The sequence below is a fragment of the Zootoca vivipara genome, chromosome 12 (genome assembly GCF_963506605.1).
Source record: "Zootoca vivipara chromosome 12, rZooViv1.1, whole genome shotgun sequence".
In the NCBI taxonomy this organism is placed as follows: domain Eukaryota; kingdom Metazoa; phylum Chordata; class Lepidosauria; order Squamata; family Lacertidae; genus Zootoca; species Zootoca vivipara.
This window is the reverse complement of record NC_083287.1, coordinates 22,957,556-22,972,651: the sequence shown is the minus strand read 5'-3', so window position 1 is coordinate 22,972,651 and position 15,096 is coordinate 22,957,556. Positions and strand designations below refer to the sequence as shown.

The 15,096-nt window shown below is 42.3% G+C and overlaps 1 protein-coding gene across 1 annotated transcript in view; it reads right to left on the bottom strand.

The window, feature by feature from the left end:
• Positions 1-15,096, bottom strand: part of SKAP2 (src kinase associated phosphoprotein 2) — a 105,615-nt gene that overhangs the window by 78,508 nt on the left and 12,011 nt on the right. Inside the window, exon 4 of the mRNA XM_035128877.2 lies at positions 7,621-7,728. Coding sequence (XP_034984768.2) covers positions 7,621-7,728 — 108 coding nt within the window. The remainder of the gene's footprint in view (positions 1-7,620; positions 7,729-15,096) is intronic.

Sequence of the window (15,096 nt, the reverse complement as noted above, 5' to 3'; positions counted from 1 at the left end):
GCTCTAGAGGTACAGGCTACCTGCTTTTTGAGTGCATGCACACAGGTAAATTTGGGGCACTATGTGTAGACTACACCTGTATACATTGAGCTCTTCGATGGACAATCTCCTGCAAGTACCCCACTCATCTGTAGGAGACAGCGTCTACCAGAAAGAGGGCAAACTTTGTGTTGCCCCCAAATTCTCCCTATCTTATCGTTTTTCGGCTGCTTTAAAATACCTTTGCTAAAAGGTATTGTTCTGTGCTGCTTTTTGTGATCTCGTAGCTTTTCTGTGTCTTACGTTTTGTTTCTTATGTATGTGTATTGCTGCAGCGTAGCGGAGGCAGTTTTCCCACTTCACCACTTCTTTGCTTGAAATGCGACTAGGAGGCCCCATTAATGTCTTTCTGTACATGCCCTCTAAAAGCAATGCTCAGCTCAAGAAGAACTACACCACGGTTTCACTGTATGTTTAGGAAACTTAACAAATCAGGATTAACGCTGACTGCAGTTAAGTGTTATGTCCCTCATCCATTACAGAAATTTCCAGTATCTGGAGCATCACTGTCTACTGATGCAAAATGAAAATATATAGACTATAAAAAAGTATTCTCCAGAATGAGCAAGCGTAGTTTCCATTATCAGTATAGATAACTCCAGAAGGGTTCATTTCTCTGCTGAAGCATCAGACTAATTGTGGAACCTGAACTTCTTAGAAGCAAACTGCAGGCGAACAATATAATATCCTCCCAAAATGTCTCCAGTACGGTACTGAATTCTCAACGTGTCCACAAGTGGGATGAAAAGTGCATACAATTACCAATTAAAATCAATAGTACAGGAAAATTAGCAGCCACTAGCAGAAGAACTCTAATCAACTGCCTAGCCATTTGACAAAGTCCATTGCAACAGCAAAGGAGCCATCGCAACTTCAAGTGCCAATGAGCCAGATGGCATTACTGGAAAAATTATGCCCACAGACTGGCAGCCTGATCCTGTGATCACTGCCCAAGGGAAGTAGTAATGAAAAAAATGAATACCGTAGTTAGATGTGATAGAGTAAATCAATTATCACCAGCTCTCTGTAGCCCCCCCCCCCCCGCCCCTCCAGATTACTTTAGAAACTTCTTTCTCCAAACTATCAAGCACCTGGTTAGGTGAACAGGTTCTCATCCATTCTGATGACAAGTTAACTGCCAATGGAAATGGAGTAGAATGAGATATAATGTGTTTTTTCGTGATTGACAATGCAGCCATCTCCTAATTTGGTAGCTGGCAATTATTGAGATTAGTGAAATGTATTTCTAAGCACTGCCATGAAAAGCTTCCTACAGGCATTGGAAATATGTGCACCGTGAAGCTGCATTTTGTGCTCTACTCACAGAGTTGTTTGCCAAGAAATCACTGAGAAAACACAAAAGCAAGTAAGGAAGTTTAAAGGCAAGAGCTTCTGCATTATGGCTTGGGAAACAAGCCCTGCAGCCTCCCCTATTCCCATCCCTCGCAAGACAATTGGGGGTGTACACGTTCACATCCTACTGGGGCCAATGGGAACCTTCGCTCAAGCATAATTGCCATATGGGGGAACGATCTTGTTGAGATCAGTTAGAAGGACCGACCCTCCTCCAACCCTAAAATCTCAGTGAAGATTCTCCTCCATTCCAATAGGAGGCTTTTAAAAATCCCAATTCTTATGGCAGAGAAAGGGATATGTCAGCAATCTTTGTGTATGAATAGATGAAACCATGAAAGCAAGCGAATATCCACTTTTAGCCTTGGTCTCATATGCTACTGATACGTGACTCCTGGAAGTTTAGCTGTGATGGAATGAGGCCCTCAGGCTGGAAAAAAGTTCCCCACGCACAGTGTGACCCAGCATGCAGAAAGCTATTTCATTGCACAGCTTAAACTACCTTAACAGCTTAAACTACCTAAACTTCTCATAAGAATATAAGAGCAGCCCTGCTGGATGAGGCCATAGGACCATCTAATCTAGCATTCTGTTATCACAATGTCCAGTCAGATGTCAATGGGATGCCCACAAGCATCCTACACAATTAAGGCTGAAATACTATCTGAAGCAGAAAAGGGGACACTAGACAAGTGTGACAACCTTTCTCCATTACTTTTCCAAGAAACAAGACATAATACCCAGTGTTGTTTTTGAGTCTCTTTCCCAACTTCTTGCAAAAAAGCAATAAGCCAAGCAACGATAATACCACTGCTTCCCTAAAACATCACTCGCTTGAAGACATTTTTTTTGTATGTCAGACAAGGCTGTTCGCAAGTTCTATCACTCGCATGCTGCTATAAAGCCCATAGCCAACCACTTAACTATTTGCAATGAAACACGATGGCATTGCATAGGGCAGGCATGTCCAAAGTCTGTTTCGGGGGCCTAATTTCCTGGAGTAAAATCCTAAAAAAAAACCTAAAAAAAAAAAGCTCAACAACTTCAATCCTAAAAAGGGTTAACAGCTTTGGTTGGCACTCATGGCCCTTCACTTCATCAAATCTGGCCCTCTTTGAAAAAAGTTTGGACACCACTGGCATAGGGACTGCAAAGGGAACTGAGAAGCAGTGCAGTGTGTTGCATTGATATGAAATACAAACGAAGGGGTGAGAAGCAATGAAAGATGTCTCAAACAACTGAAGTTTAAGATTTAGCAGTCTTAAACTATGAGGAGGAGGAGGAGGATTTGGCCAACAATGGCCAAAAGGGTACAGAACATGTTTTTACCCTTAGAAGCTTGGCGAGACAAGGCAGAAGGGAAACTCTGTCGAAGTCATAAATGCAAGGTGGCTGCAAGCCAGTAAAGATCTTTGATGGCAAGAAAAAAGGATGGCAGAAATGTGTTCGTGAAAACAAGTTACCATCTAATAGGGGTCAAAAGTTCCGTAAAGAAAATAGTGAACTAGGAATCAACCCAGTACGCCCTCCTCCACAGTGCTATATAACACAGCCCTAATCCTGAGTTGTGGTTTATTATGGTTACAACTACAGGGCTGAGAACCTGTGGCTGCCCATTAGCTCAGTGCCAGTGTAAGGGTAACTGGCACCCTAGGAGAACTCCGAGTCACTGCCCCTCTTCACTCATATTATAACCCTCTGGGCATGGTAAGAAAAAGCACACTTTCTGCTTGTCCCACATCCTCTAGAGTCTAGACCAAGCTTCCTCAACCTCGGCCCTCCAGATGTTTTTGGCCTACAACTCCCATGATCCCTAACTAACAGGACCAGTGTTCAGGGATGATGGGAATCGTAGACTCAAAACATCTGGAGGGCCGAGGTTGAAGAAGCCTGCCCTAGAGGAGCTGAGGCTCATCTCAGATTAAGTCAAGATTAAGTCAATATAAAGGAGATTGCTACAGTCAGCATCAATTCCCGCAAGTGTGGAAGCAGGAAGGGTGCTACAATCGTGAAACCTGCTACTGCTTATTGTTATTATTTATTAAATTTGTATACCACTCTATGCCCATACAAAGTTGCAACGGTAGTGTATACATGCATTTCTCGAAGCAGTCATTGGCGCACATATGACTGAGTTGAGCTTAGGGCAGTTTGCATGTAAGAGAAAAAATTGCCGTGTAAAACTGCTGCAGTTTTTCTCTGCTTAAAGATCAAATGATCCCGCCTGTTATAAATCTGCAGACGTGTTTGCATTTCAGTATTTGAGGGGGGGGAGGGGAAATAGCACATCTCTTTTCAAGAAAATAGCAATGCTAATCGTGTATTGCAAATAAAACCACACCCCTTAGCTTTTCTGATTTCCAAGTATATCAAAGGAATGGTCATAGCACCATCAGGTCAAGGTCTATTCCTCACGACAAACGTATTAAGAAGAACTACGAACGTGCAACACTGTTGTGCTATACAGTACAAGATCCTGTCGTCTGTTTTGCGAGAAACCCGGTCGTCAATAAGTTGTTGTTTTTTTAAAAAAAAAAATCCTATTCAAAAATCAATTATCTGGAGTCTTTTGTATAGAGAAGTACCACACCTTTCAGACAACTAGTATTAATGGGCAGGCATGACTATAGAATCTCCATCCGTTTTTCTGACAAAGCGGCAACTACTCTAGCCTCTCATTGAAATTCCATTAATCTGGTGCAGCCGGCTCCAGTGTGAAAATCAAAACTCCATCTAACCCTTTATCAGTTCACAATAACCTACCAGTGAACTCTGCCTGTTAGCATATAGCAAGTTATGATTTGGCTATCAATCAGGCTGCGAGCCAATAAAATAAAAGCCGGCCAGGAACAGGGTGTCTGGCGAGAATTCTGCATCTTGCTTTATTCCTCGGCATGTTCCTTGGCAATTCTTTCCACCTTCCCCTCGACTTGCCGAACCTCTTTCTCTAAGGTGTCTGGAACTCCGCACGCTTCTCTTCCCGTGCAATTTAATTGCAGCCGGCAATCAAGACAGAGCATCACTGAAGTGCGCTTGAATTTCATTAGAAGATATAACTTATGCCACTTTACTACAGTACCTAATAAACCATAAAGGAAACCCAAACACATATGGCTGGAGGGAATAACTGGAAAATTAGGTGGCCATTGGGGAATGGAATGAACTTTTGAACCAAGGAAACGGTGGGGTGGGGGATATTTGTTAGAAAACAAAGTGGGGTGGGCATGAGAAGGCAGACTTTAAATACATATAGAGATATGGGGGGGCAGAGGGTTGATATTTTCAAGACGTGCAGAAATTTATTGACATAATAAAACAAACACATGTTTATTGCTTAGATAATCGATCAACGTTTGGATCTCGAGTTCATGCCGAACACTTGGCGACAACCGAAAGGACAAAACAACTTCATCGTATTTGACAAAAAGGCCTTTTGGTGACCTGGGCTAACTTAGTTATACTGTAGTTACTGTTAAAAATAATTGCCTTCTTTCTAATTAATGCACACTGTTAGTCAAAGGTCAGACGAAAAAAGCAGGATTTTTTTCCCATACTACAATGTACCTACAGTCCTGCAAGCAGATTTTTGCTACACATTCTCAATTATCTTTCGACAAAACCCCAGTGTCAAATCAAAAGTTTGTTTATTTATTTATTTTAAAAAACTTGGAAATGGTGCTTTAATTCTTTAGGTGTACTATTATTACTGAGTATAGTGGTTTCCATTTAAATGGAGAAAAACAGTTTACTTGGACGTATAGCAATTTCATTCTTTTCAATAAGCGTTCTTGCAATCTTAACACCCATTTCTGAATCTGAATATTTTAGGTGTGCACAATCACACGGAAACAAAGTTTGTGCATTTAAAAATACTGAATGCCAACGAAAGCACAAACAACTGAAACAAGTCTGAAAAGAAAGAATGGGCTCAATTTGGTGGCCTTAAATGTAACTCCTTTCTCTGTACACAGAAGCCTTCGAGATCCGCTGGCTACGTAGAGATTAATATGGATTTGCTTATTTTAACTTACGGAGCAGATATCAAAATGTCTGACATAGAGCAAAGCGAACACAATTCGCACCAGAGAAGGATAAATCTGATATTTAACCAAGATACAAACAGCAAAATTCATAATTGCTTAGTTTGTATATCCTAGTAAACCATAGTCTGAAATTATGGTTTACGGTAACTTGAATGAGCAGCCTGCTAGTGCACACTGCTCAAATGCACCTGCTACACATCCTCCCCCAGCTGTGAAACAAACCATGGAGCAGCTGGCTTAGCATTACAAACTGATCAGCGCTTACACTTAGTTTCTCTCCAAAAAAAACCCCATCACCCTGAGCACAAACCAATACTAAAACAGCCACTCCACAATTGGTTGCCCAGACAGCGAAAGGAAGGAGCAAAGGGGATGTTGCATCTTTACTTTTCATTTAATAACCGATGGCGTTTTTAATGTCTGCTTCACCTTTGGATGGTGATGTACATCACCCTGAATTTTTATTTTTTTAAACTGAAAGACGGCATTACAGTGGTACCTCATGTTGCGAACGGGATCCGTTCCGGCGGCCCATTCACAACATGAAAAAGGCCGCAACATGAAGCGCCGCATCTGCGCATGCGCATGACGCAATGCGGCACTTCTGCGCATGCACAAAGCGCAATTTAGCACTTCTGCGCATGCGTCCGTAACCTGAAAAGACGTATGAAGCGGACGTATCGTGAGGTATGACTGTAAAAAATAATTTATAAAAAAATTATAAAAAAACAGCAACCAAGTTGGAAACTTCTCAAACAGATAACCCGCACATTAATATCAGTGGTACTTAATGCCCAAGCGTCAGCACCGTCGAATTCGCTTTTGCAGACAAAAATGGTTGTCCATTTTTAAACAAACAAGGAGAAAACACTTCTCGCAACCGCTTCATTATGCCCAGTGTGCAGTAAGCCATAGGCAGAAAACACAGCTGCATATTTTGTTACAATATCAACCACTTCTGTCTTTACGCCATTTAACGCCGGGGGGGGGGGGGGGAGAGAGATTCAACTAAAAATTGCATAGAATCTGTTTTGCCAACAAATATAAAAGGGGTAGTCAAAAGCTAAAGGTTATTTTATGGCTAGTTTTTCCTTTACTGTAGCATAAGTTGAATTCAGCAGAAGAGAACTCCGATCGCAGAGTTCTACCATATAAATGTAAACCTCCTGTTTTCTGAATCAGTTGTTAGAACGTTCATCACTTATGCACATGTTTGACTTATCCCTGTTCTGCAATAGATATAATTTTATACCTCATAAAAGCAATATATGTTTCCAAAGGGAATAATGTGAAAAACATAAAATGTGGAGTACCATGTTGCAGGGAAGCATTATTTTCAAGCAGCAATTGAGTTTGAGCTACACAGTTTGATCATCGTACGACAGAAAGGAAGAAACAGTTGCTCACTTCCAAGTCTAAAATTCGGAACAACTAATTAGTATACATTGTTATGTGCATGCAAATTGTGATCTATCAACACTGTCAACTAGCAGAAAGAGATAGCTGCAAACAATGATGCAATAATCCCCACAGAACATTCACTTGTTCTTCTCTTCAAAAATGTAAGAATGATTAAAATTTGATATATAATAAACTTGGGCCGGGAGGGGGGGGGAGTACTGTTCAAACGTAAGCACCAAAAATTGTTTGAACGAGAAACGTCAGTATATTAACGGGAAGACACACCATAAGAACAATTAATTTAATATTTTATGAACACGCTCTGTTTCAAGTGTGCCCCATGCAAAAAAACACAAATCCATCAAACGAATTCTTTTTCATTATTTATACACTAAATAAAACAAGTACAGTAAAATTAAGCAAGAATCTGATGCTGAATTAAGAACAGATTTGTCCTAAAAGGGGGGGGGGGTTGAATCTGAGTGTATCAGTTGCCGATTCATTTGTGGGAGGGCGAGGAGGAAAAACTAAGAGATCTATTTTGGCTACTGAAACAAACAAGCAAATGTGCATTTTTTAAAAAAAAATCCCACTGTATCTTATTTTTAGCCACTAGAGAGAGCTCTTCAGTTCCTTAAGGGTCTTGGGAAGGTAAGGAACAGGACCCACATGGTTCGCCGCTCTTCTGTTTCCCAAGAATTGCACCAGCTCAGAGACACTGGCAGCCAACAAAACTCCCAAATCACTGTGATTTGGGTACCTTGAGACAAAGAGAAGCACTTACCATCAGAGGGGCCTTCATCCTCTTTATCACAGCGGTCAGATGCTACAGAGATGTTGTCAGGAGGCACAGGGCAAGGGCCTTCACACTCTTCCCCATCTTCGAGTTCTCCTGCACAAACCAAAATATTTATCAGGAGTTAAGACAGGCTCCTTTCAGTTTAGTTATACACATATTCATCACGAGGCGAATTTCAAAGTAAAACATCACCAAAAAAAAAAACCCACAACCCGAATCCAACAGTAAGCTTTCCTCTCAACCCAGTTACCTCAGAAGCATGGTTGAGATAAAAGTTACAGTAAAGAACAGGGGTGCCAACTTGAATAAAAATGGGGGAGGGGGACCAGGTAAGCCTCACCCCACAAAATTAATCACAAGATGTGGTACACACAAACCATTTGAATGACAATGCCCATCAAGTTGGGGGGGGGCTCCAATATTTTATTGGAGGGGGCAATAGGAATTGGCTCCTATGGTAAGGTTACCAGATTTTTTTTTCAATGAATCCGGGGACACTTTTCAAATTTAGTCGGAATGATAGGACTTTGTCAGGGGGCTGATTTGTAAATCCGGGGACCGTCCCCGGGAAACGGGGGCGTCTGGTAACCTTATATGGTAAAGAATGAGAAAGAAGAGTTGGATCCAAAGTAAAGTTAGCTGAGCTTAAAATCAAAAAATGTGATGTTCAAATCATGGCTAACATTCCATTAATTTCAATCGAGCTAAGCTTAGTAGAAATCCTCACTCAGCCATGAAATTCACTGGGTAACCCGGGGCCTGTTATTTTCTCTACCTCACAGGGTTGTGAAGATAAAATTAGGACGACGACGATAGCTCTGTACGCCACCTTGAGCTCCTTGGAGGAAAGGAGATATACCGGTAAATGTAAAAATAAACTCAACTTTACTCTGGATCCAACATGAAGTGTTTGAATGAGGAACGGCTTGTCAGCACTATCTAGGTGCAGATTCCATTAACTACCATAATATCCCTTCCAACAGAAACCCAATGCAATAATTCATTTATTAACTGGGGGCGGGGGGGGGGAGGACCATGTTTTATTAGCTACACAGCAATATGTGCTTAAACGTAACATTTGATTTAGTGCTTTCTCTGACCATTCCAGCATAACAGCCACGCAACGCTGACATGCCATTGGTAGCACAATGTAGTGCGGTTTCCCTGCAGTAAACGTTAGTTTGCCGCGGCAGCAAATCTTGGGCCATGTGTGGTATGACATACTTGTGACATGAACGCTTCATCACCCATCCACCTGCCAGTTCAACCTATATCTATCATGCCATCACTCAGTCCACTTTTCAGCAGCCTTGCAGTAGGGTAAACTCAGCATAGATCCACTCAACACATGCACTCACATAACACCCGTTTGGTCTTATGAATGGGCCCTTTAGCCTCTGTCGCTTGTCAAATCCATGGCTACTTGAACATTCGCTTCACAGTGTTGATTTGCAACAGTGTGTTGCACTGAGCCCTATTACTATTATGAGCAGAGAGGGATTTAAAAACTTCTCTTCAGATGTTATAAAATAAATGTAAATGCCCTCCTGGAAATATTCGCCTCCTAAAGCATTTCTTTTAAGGAAGGGCAGAACCCAAAATGATAATTAGTGTCCAAATTCCACAGCAATTTAAATCCTGGACAACTGCTATTTGTCTAGCTCACCTTGTGCTTCCCCAAAAGCTACAACTCCCGGGGCTTCTTTGTAATCTGGATGTGTCTTAGCTGAATCCACCACAATGTACAGAATCAAAATAATTGCAACTATTTCTAGCTAACACATGAGTGCGCCTTCTGAGTATCTTTCAGCCCCTGGAACGCTGATGAAAGCAACATTTAAAGCTTACAGAAAGAAGAGAATATCCCCATGTGTTTGAAAAATGCAGTCTCGTTAATCCAAAACCTCTAAACTGAAGTTTCAAAGTGTTTCTTACATACATTATAATACTCGATGAATTTGAATCATTAAGAAATGATGAACACAGGAAAGATAAAGTAACAGAGGCTTGCTCGGCCTCATTTTGTCACAGAGTTGTGAACACAGACCACAGCCAGCGTGGAATCACAGAAACCTCTCTGTCGTAAATGGGAAGCAAGCCCAGTAAAGGCCAGATCACATGGCAATTTCAAATTTTAGGTCCACCACTCCAGCAGGGATCCACAAAGCCTCATCCCCATTGCCAATTATCCTCCTCCACTATTGATAACCTACTTAAGGAAGGGATCTCTGTACTAGATCATGAAGACCAATGATAAGGGCGGGCAGTCACAGAACATTAGGAAGAGGGGAAGAGGAAGACTATACTAAAAAGTGTGCATGCATATGTAATAAACGTGTATGCATATGTAATTAATAAAATATATTAAACGCATATTTGAATAAAGTATTCAAGCTACATCACATGCACTTTGCTGATGCCCCCAGAATCAAATACAGTGGTGCCTCGACTTACGAATTTAATCCGTTCCGAAGGCACCTTCGTAGGTCGAAAAATTCATAAGTCGAAAAGCGCCATTGGAAACGTGATTTCCCATAGGAATGCACTGGAAATGGAAAAATTCGTAAGTCGAAGCAACCCCATCTAAAAATTCGTAAGTCGAAAAAACCCTATCTAAAACCGGTTTCCGTTCGGATGTCGAGAAATTAGTAAGCGGGCGGCCATTTGCCCCACTCGTAAGTCAAAAAATTTGGTTGTCGAGTCGTTCGTAAGTCGAGGTACCACTGTATTCCAATTGAATACTTTGGGGAGGGGAGTCACAAATATTTACCCAGCACATAAAATTAACACAGAGCACTTCTTATGTCTTGTATACTAAATATGTCAAAGATGATGATGATGATTAATTTATTTATACCCCACCCATCCGGCTGGGGGGGCTCCCAACAGATTAAAAACAGAATAAAACATCAAATATTAAAAACTTCCCTGAACAGGTCCCAGTCAATTTATTACAGCATTGGAAAAATGTCCAATCCATCTAGCCCACATCACTGACACCATTCCAGCCCACAATGTCGTACTGCCATGCCACTCAACAGCTGAGGGATACCAAGGGAGAACTGAAAGGAAAGACATGGGAGGATGAGGGTGGAAAAGAGAAGGGACCGAAACAGGGAGAACAAGCTAAAATAACGAGGAGGACACCCATCCTTTCCCTGGTGGCTACTTCCTCATATTCTTGGAGGAATAGCAACAGGAACTGGGCTCAGAATCCAGCTCTCCCCTCTAGCTCCTGCAGCTGACACGAGAGGCTTGGTTCAGAGTGCTGCTCTCCTGTTCCTCCAGTATTTTGGTAGAACCATCCATAAAGAAAGAGGCGAGAGTCCGTCCATGTCAGCCTGCTCACTTCCTCAACTCGCCCGCTGTTCTTCCCTACCAGAAAGCTCGCCCACTACCCCACTTGTGCATCTCTCTCAGGGGGGGTGAGATTCTTCGTGGGAGGCGGAGGTCAGCATGAAAGCACAAGTCTGAGACCTGGGAAGCACATGGTACCCAAGCTACAAGGGCCAATTCCTACCCTAGGAGTTGAAGATAATGGTTGGAGGTTAGCCCAAGCCAAAACTGTGGACTCCCAACTATCAGCAAAGTTTGTTTCATTTCCATTTCCATGTGATAAGGCAAATGGTCATATGGAACTAGTTTTCCCTCCCTTCCCTCTAGTTGATGGGAAGCAACAGTGGCAGAGAACTCTTGATTTCATGCCCTGCTTGTGGTCTTCCCAGAGGGATCCAGTTATCCACCGTGGGAAGCAGGATGCTTGGCTAGATGGGCCTTTGGCCGGATCCAGCCGAGCTCTTCTCACGGTCCTCATTTGGAAGTTGTATACATACTAGAGAGTTTGGATTCGGCGCAGAATTTTATTCTATGTTTTATGGAGAGCAGACACAGCCCTGATTACATTTCTCAATGTTGTGATGAAAGTGGCACGAGGAATATCATTTTTTAAAAAAAAGTTTAAAAAAAGTACTCAAGGCCTCCAAGATTTGTGGAAAGGCATTAAAAAGCACCAGATGTCTATATCTGCTAAGTCTGTCCATTTAAAAAGCCAACGTTAAGTGGGCTGCTTCCTCCTCAAAAGATTTAGACAAGATATACAGCATACTTAAAACTAAACCAAACATACCAATGCCCTCTTTCATGCAACAAAAAGAAGTGAGCTTTTGCTTTAACAAAAAAGTGTGTTATAAGAGCCAAACAAAGAGTTCATGTGATGAAGGATGCAACGCAGTTCACTTTAACATGTCCAAATTTCCTCTTTTAAAAAAAACAACAACTCATTATACACACACACACACATAGATCTGGCCCTACGACCAACACTCTACAGCTTGTCAAAGGGAACCACATTTGAAACAATGAATGCTGTGCCTTCGTTCAGTCAGAGGAGTCACTCTTGAGCTTCTCACCCAATAATAATAATAATAATAATAATAATAATAATAATAATAATAATTGTCCCCTTGACAGGTGCCTTGTGTCTACTAGCATACCTGGGAGGGGGAAGGAAATCAATAAAGCAAAGCGTTCAGTTGGTATCTATGTAACAGAAAACTAAACTACAAAGGAACAATAAGCATCAGGTAAATGTATCCAATACAATTTGCAGGCATAATTGAAAGCATTACAGCCTAATCAGACATCTAAAAGCAAGGCATGTTCAAACGAAATGTCTATAGACTCATTAGCGGGCAGCCATTCCATTATAATCATGCATAATGTCAGCGATGCCTTGAGCCTGTGCCAATGACAACAGCATAAATTTTGCATCTCATTTCTGCAGTCATAAAATTAATGATCAGTTTAAAAATACTTCTTTATAAAAAAGTTATTACACAAAGAAAAAGCACGAATGTGTCCCTGTGACATAGCCAGGAGGATAATTAAGAGACTAATGCTCATTAATATGGTTTCCCCAGAACAACCTTTGATTTATCCTAGAACTTTAAAAAAAAAGTTTCATTAATTAAACACATTTAATGGTTACCGGGAAAAATACACTTCGTATTTTCTTTCGTCTGTGATTTAATCACTTATGTTTTGAGGGTAGGATGCTTTAACTTGCTCACAATATGACACACAGTACCTGACCCTTCTTTATTAAATAGCATCTTTTTTCATTTATAGTATTATTTGCTTATTGATCCCAGCAGATAATGGCGTTGCACTAAATACGGGAAGCTAGTCACTTAACTCCATTGTTAATGGAATTCCCAGTTATCGCAATAAAGATGTCAGATTGACTTTGCATCAGCTTCATATCAAGGAATCGGTATTTTATAGTGTCTTATATGTTTTCTAACACAAGTGAACTCTCTTCCGCCTATGCTCTCCACAACAAGCGGAGTGTTTTGACATCATCAATATTTCCTTCTGTCACAAAACCCGCAATAAAGGAGCCATCAACATATATTTCAGTCAATACGTTTGAAGCAAACTGTTGCTGCTTTGAGAACCCTCCCCGCCTCTCAAATCCCTAGACATATGTACACTGTTCACTATCTAACTAACCCATGGTCTCAAATTGCTCAAAGTTCCATCTCTAAAAAGTCTCTTCATCTTCTGCTATATCACATTCCATTAGGAATTAAGCTGCTCGTTCATCCCACTACCAAACACCTTCTGCAGTGCTCTTTAACCAGTTGTGTATCTAATTATATACATTTTAGACCCTTTAGTCCCTAATTTCATTTCATTTTTTTAAAAAAGAGTCTTTCTGCTATTTTAAAAACAAATAGCTATACTATCTTACCCCACTCTTTTGTGGTGCTTTGGCCTGTATATTACTTAGATGTGTTCCCCACAAAAGGGAAGTCCAGGTTTTGAACTCAAGGAGAAATTCCCTTACCACCAATAACAGTAAATGAGCATGTGAGTACAGTAGTACCTCGGTTTGCGAACGCAACCCGTTCCGTGGAGGCGTTCGCTCGCCGAAGGCACGCTTCTGCGCATGCGCGAAGTGTCGATAGAGTGCTTCTGCACACACACACGCTGTGCAGATCGCGTCTGCGCATCCGATGCTGTGGAACCCGGATGTAAACACTTCCGGGTCCGCGGCGTTCGTAAGCGGAGGTTTTCGTAAACCGAGGTAGTCGTAAACCGAGGTTCCACTGTACATATGCATGTATGAAGCTCCTTACACAGAGTCAAGATTGTTGGGGGTGGACCGGGCAGCGCAAGCCTGGGGTCTTCTGCAGGGGACCTGGGAATCACCTGCTTTTAAACCATAATTTCCCTGGTATCACCATTATCTGGTTGGTGGTAACTGGGTGTGTCATAAGGCAGAGTGCTGATGAACCCCCAGCCACTCATTGTCTTAATTTGCCCAGAGGCTTATGCCAAGACTCCTTCAAGTACAGAGCAAGTACAGGGAGGTGCTAGTAGTGCAGTGGAGAGTGTTGTTGTTGTTTATTAAATTGTTGCTGTTTATTAAATTTCTATACCGCCCTTCATCCAAAGATCACAGGGCTGTTTACAATACAGTCGTACCTTGGAAGTCGAACGGAATCCATTCCAGAAGTCCATTCGACTTCCAAAACACTCAAAGGCCAAAGCGCAGCTTCTGATTGGCTGCAGGAAGCTCCTGCAGCCAATCAGAAGCCATGGAAGCCCCATCGGACGTTCGGGTTCCAAAGAACATTTGCAAACCGGAACACTCACTTCCGGGTTTGCGGCGTTTGCAGGGAGCCAAAACGTCAGAGTACCAAGGCGTTTGTGGTCCAAGGTACGACTGTACAAAAATACAAACCATGGTAACAATCAAAAACAATAACCCCAACACACACAGTTTAAAAGGCCATAGACTGTTTAATTAGCCAAAGGCCTGGAAGAAGAGGAATGTTGTTGCCTGGTACCTAAGGTAAAGGTAAAGGGACCCCTGACCATTAGGTCCAGTCGTGACCGACTCTGGGGTTGTGCGCTCATCTCGCATTATTGGCCGAGGGAGCCGGCGTATAGCTTCCAGGTCATGTGGCCAGCATGACAAAGCCACTTCTGGCGAACCAGAGCAGCACATGGAAACGCCGTTTCCATGGGGGACCCAGGTGGCGCTGTGGGCTAAAGCACTGAGCCTAGGGCTTGCTGATCAGAAGGTCAGCGGTTCGAATCCCTGTGACGTGGGGGAGCTCCCGTTGCTCGGTCCCAGCTCCTGCCAACCTAGCAGTTCGAAAGCACATCAAAATGCAAGTAGATAAATAGGAACCGCTATAGCAGGAAAGTAAACAGCGTTTCCATGCCTGGTACCTAAAGGCATGTAATGAAGGGGCCAGGCGAGCTTCCCTGGGGAGAGCATTCCACAAGTGCGGAGCCACCACAGAAAATGCCTGTTCTCATGTCGCCGCCCTCTGGACCTCTCGCAGAAAAAGCACATGAAGAAAGACCTCAGATGATGATCACAGGGTCCCGATTGGTTCATATGGAGAGAGGCGGTCCTTCCTTGTGCTATTTCGGTCCCGAGCCAGT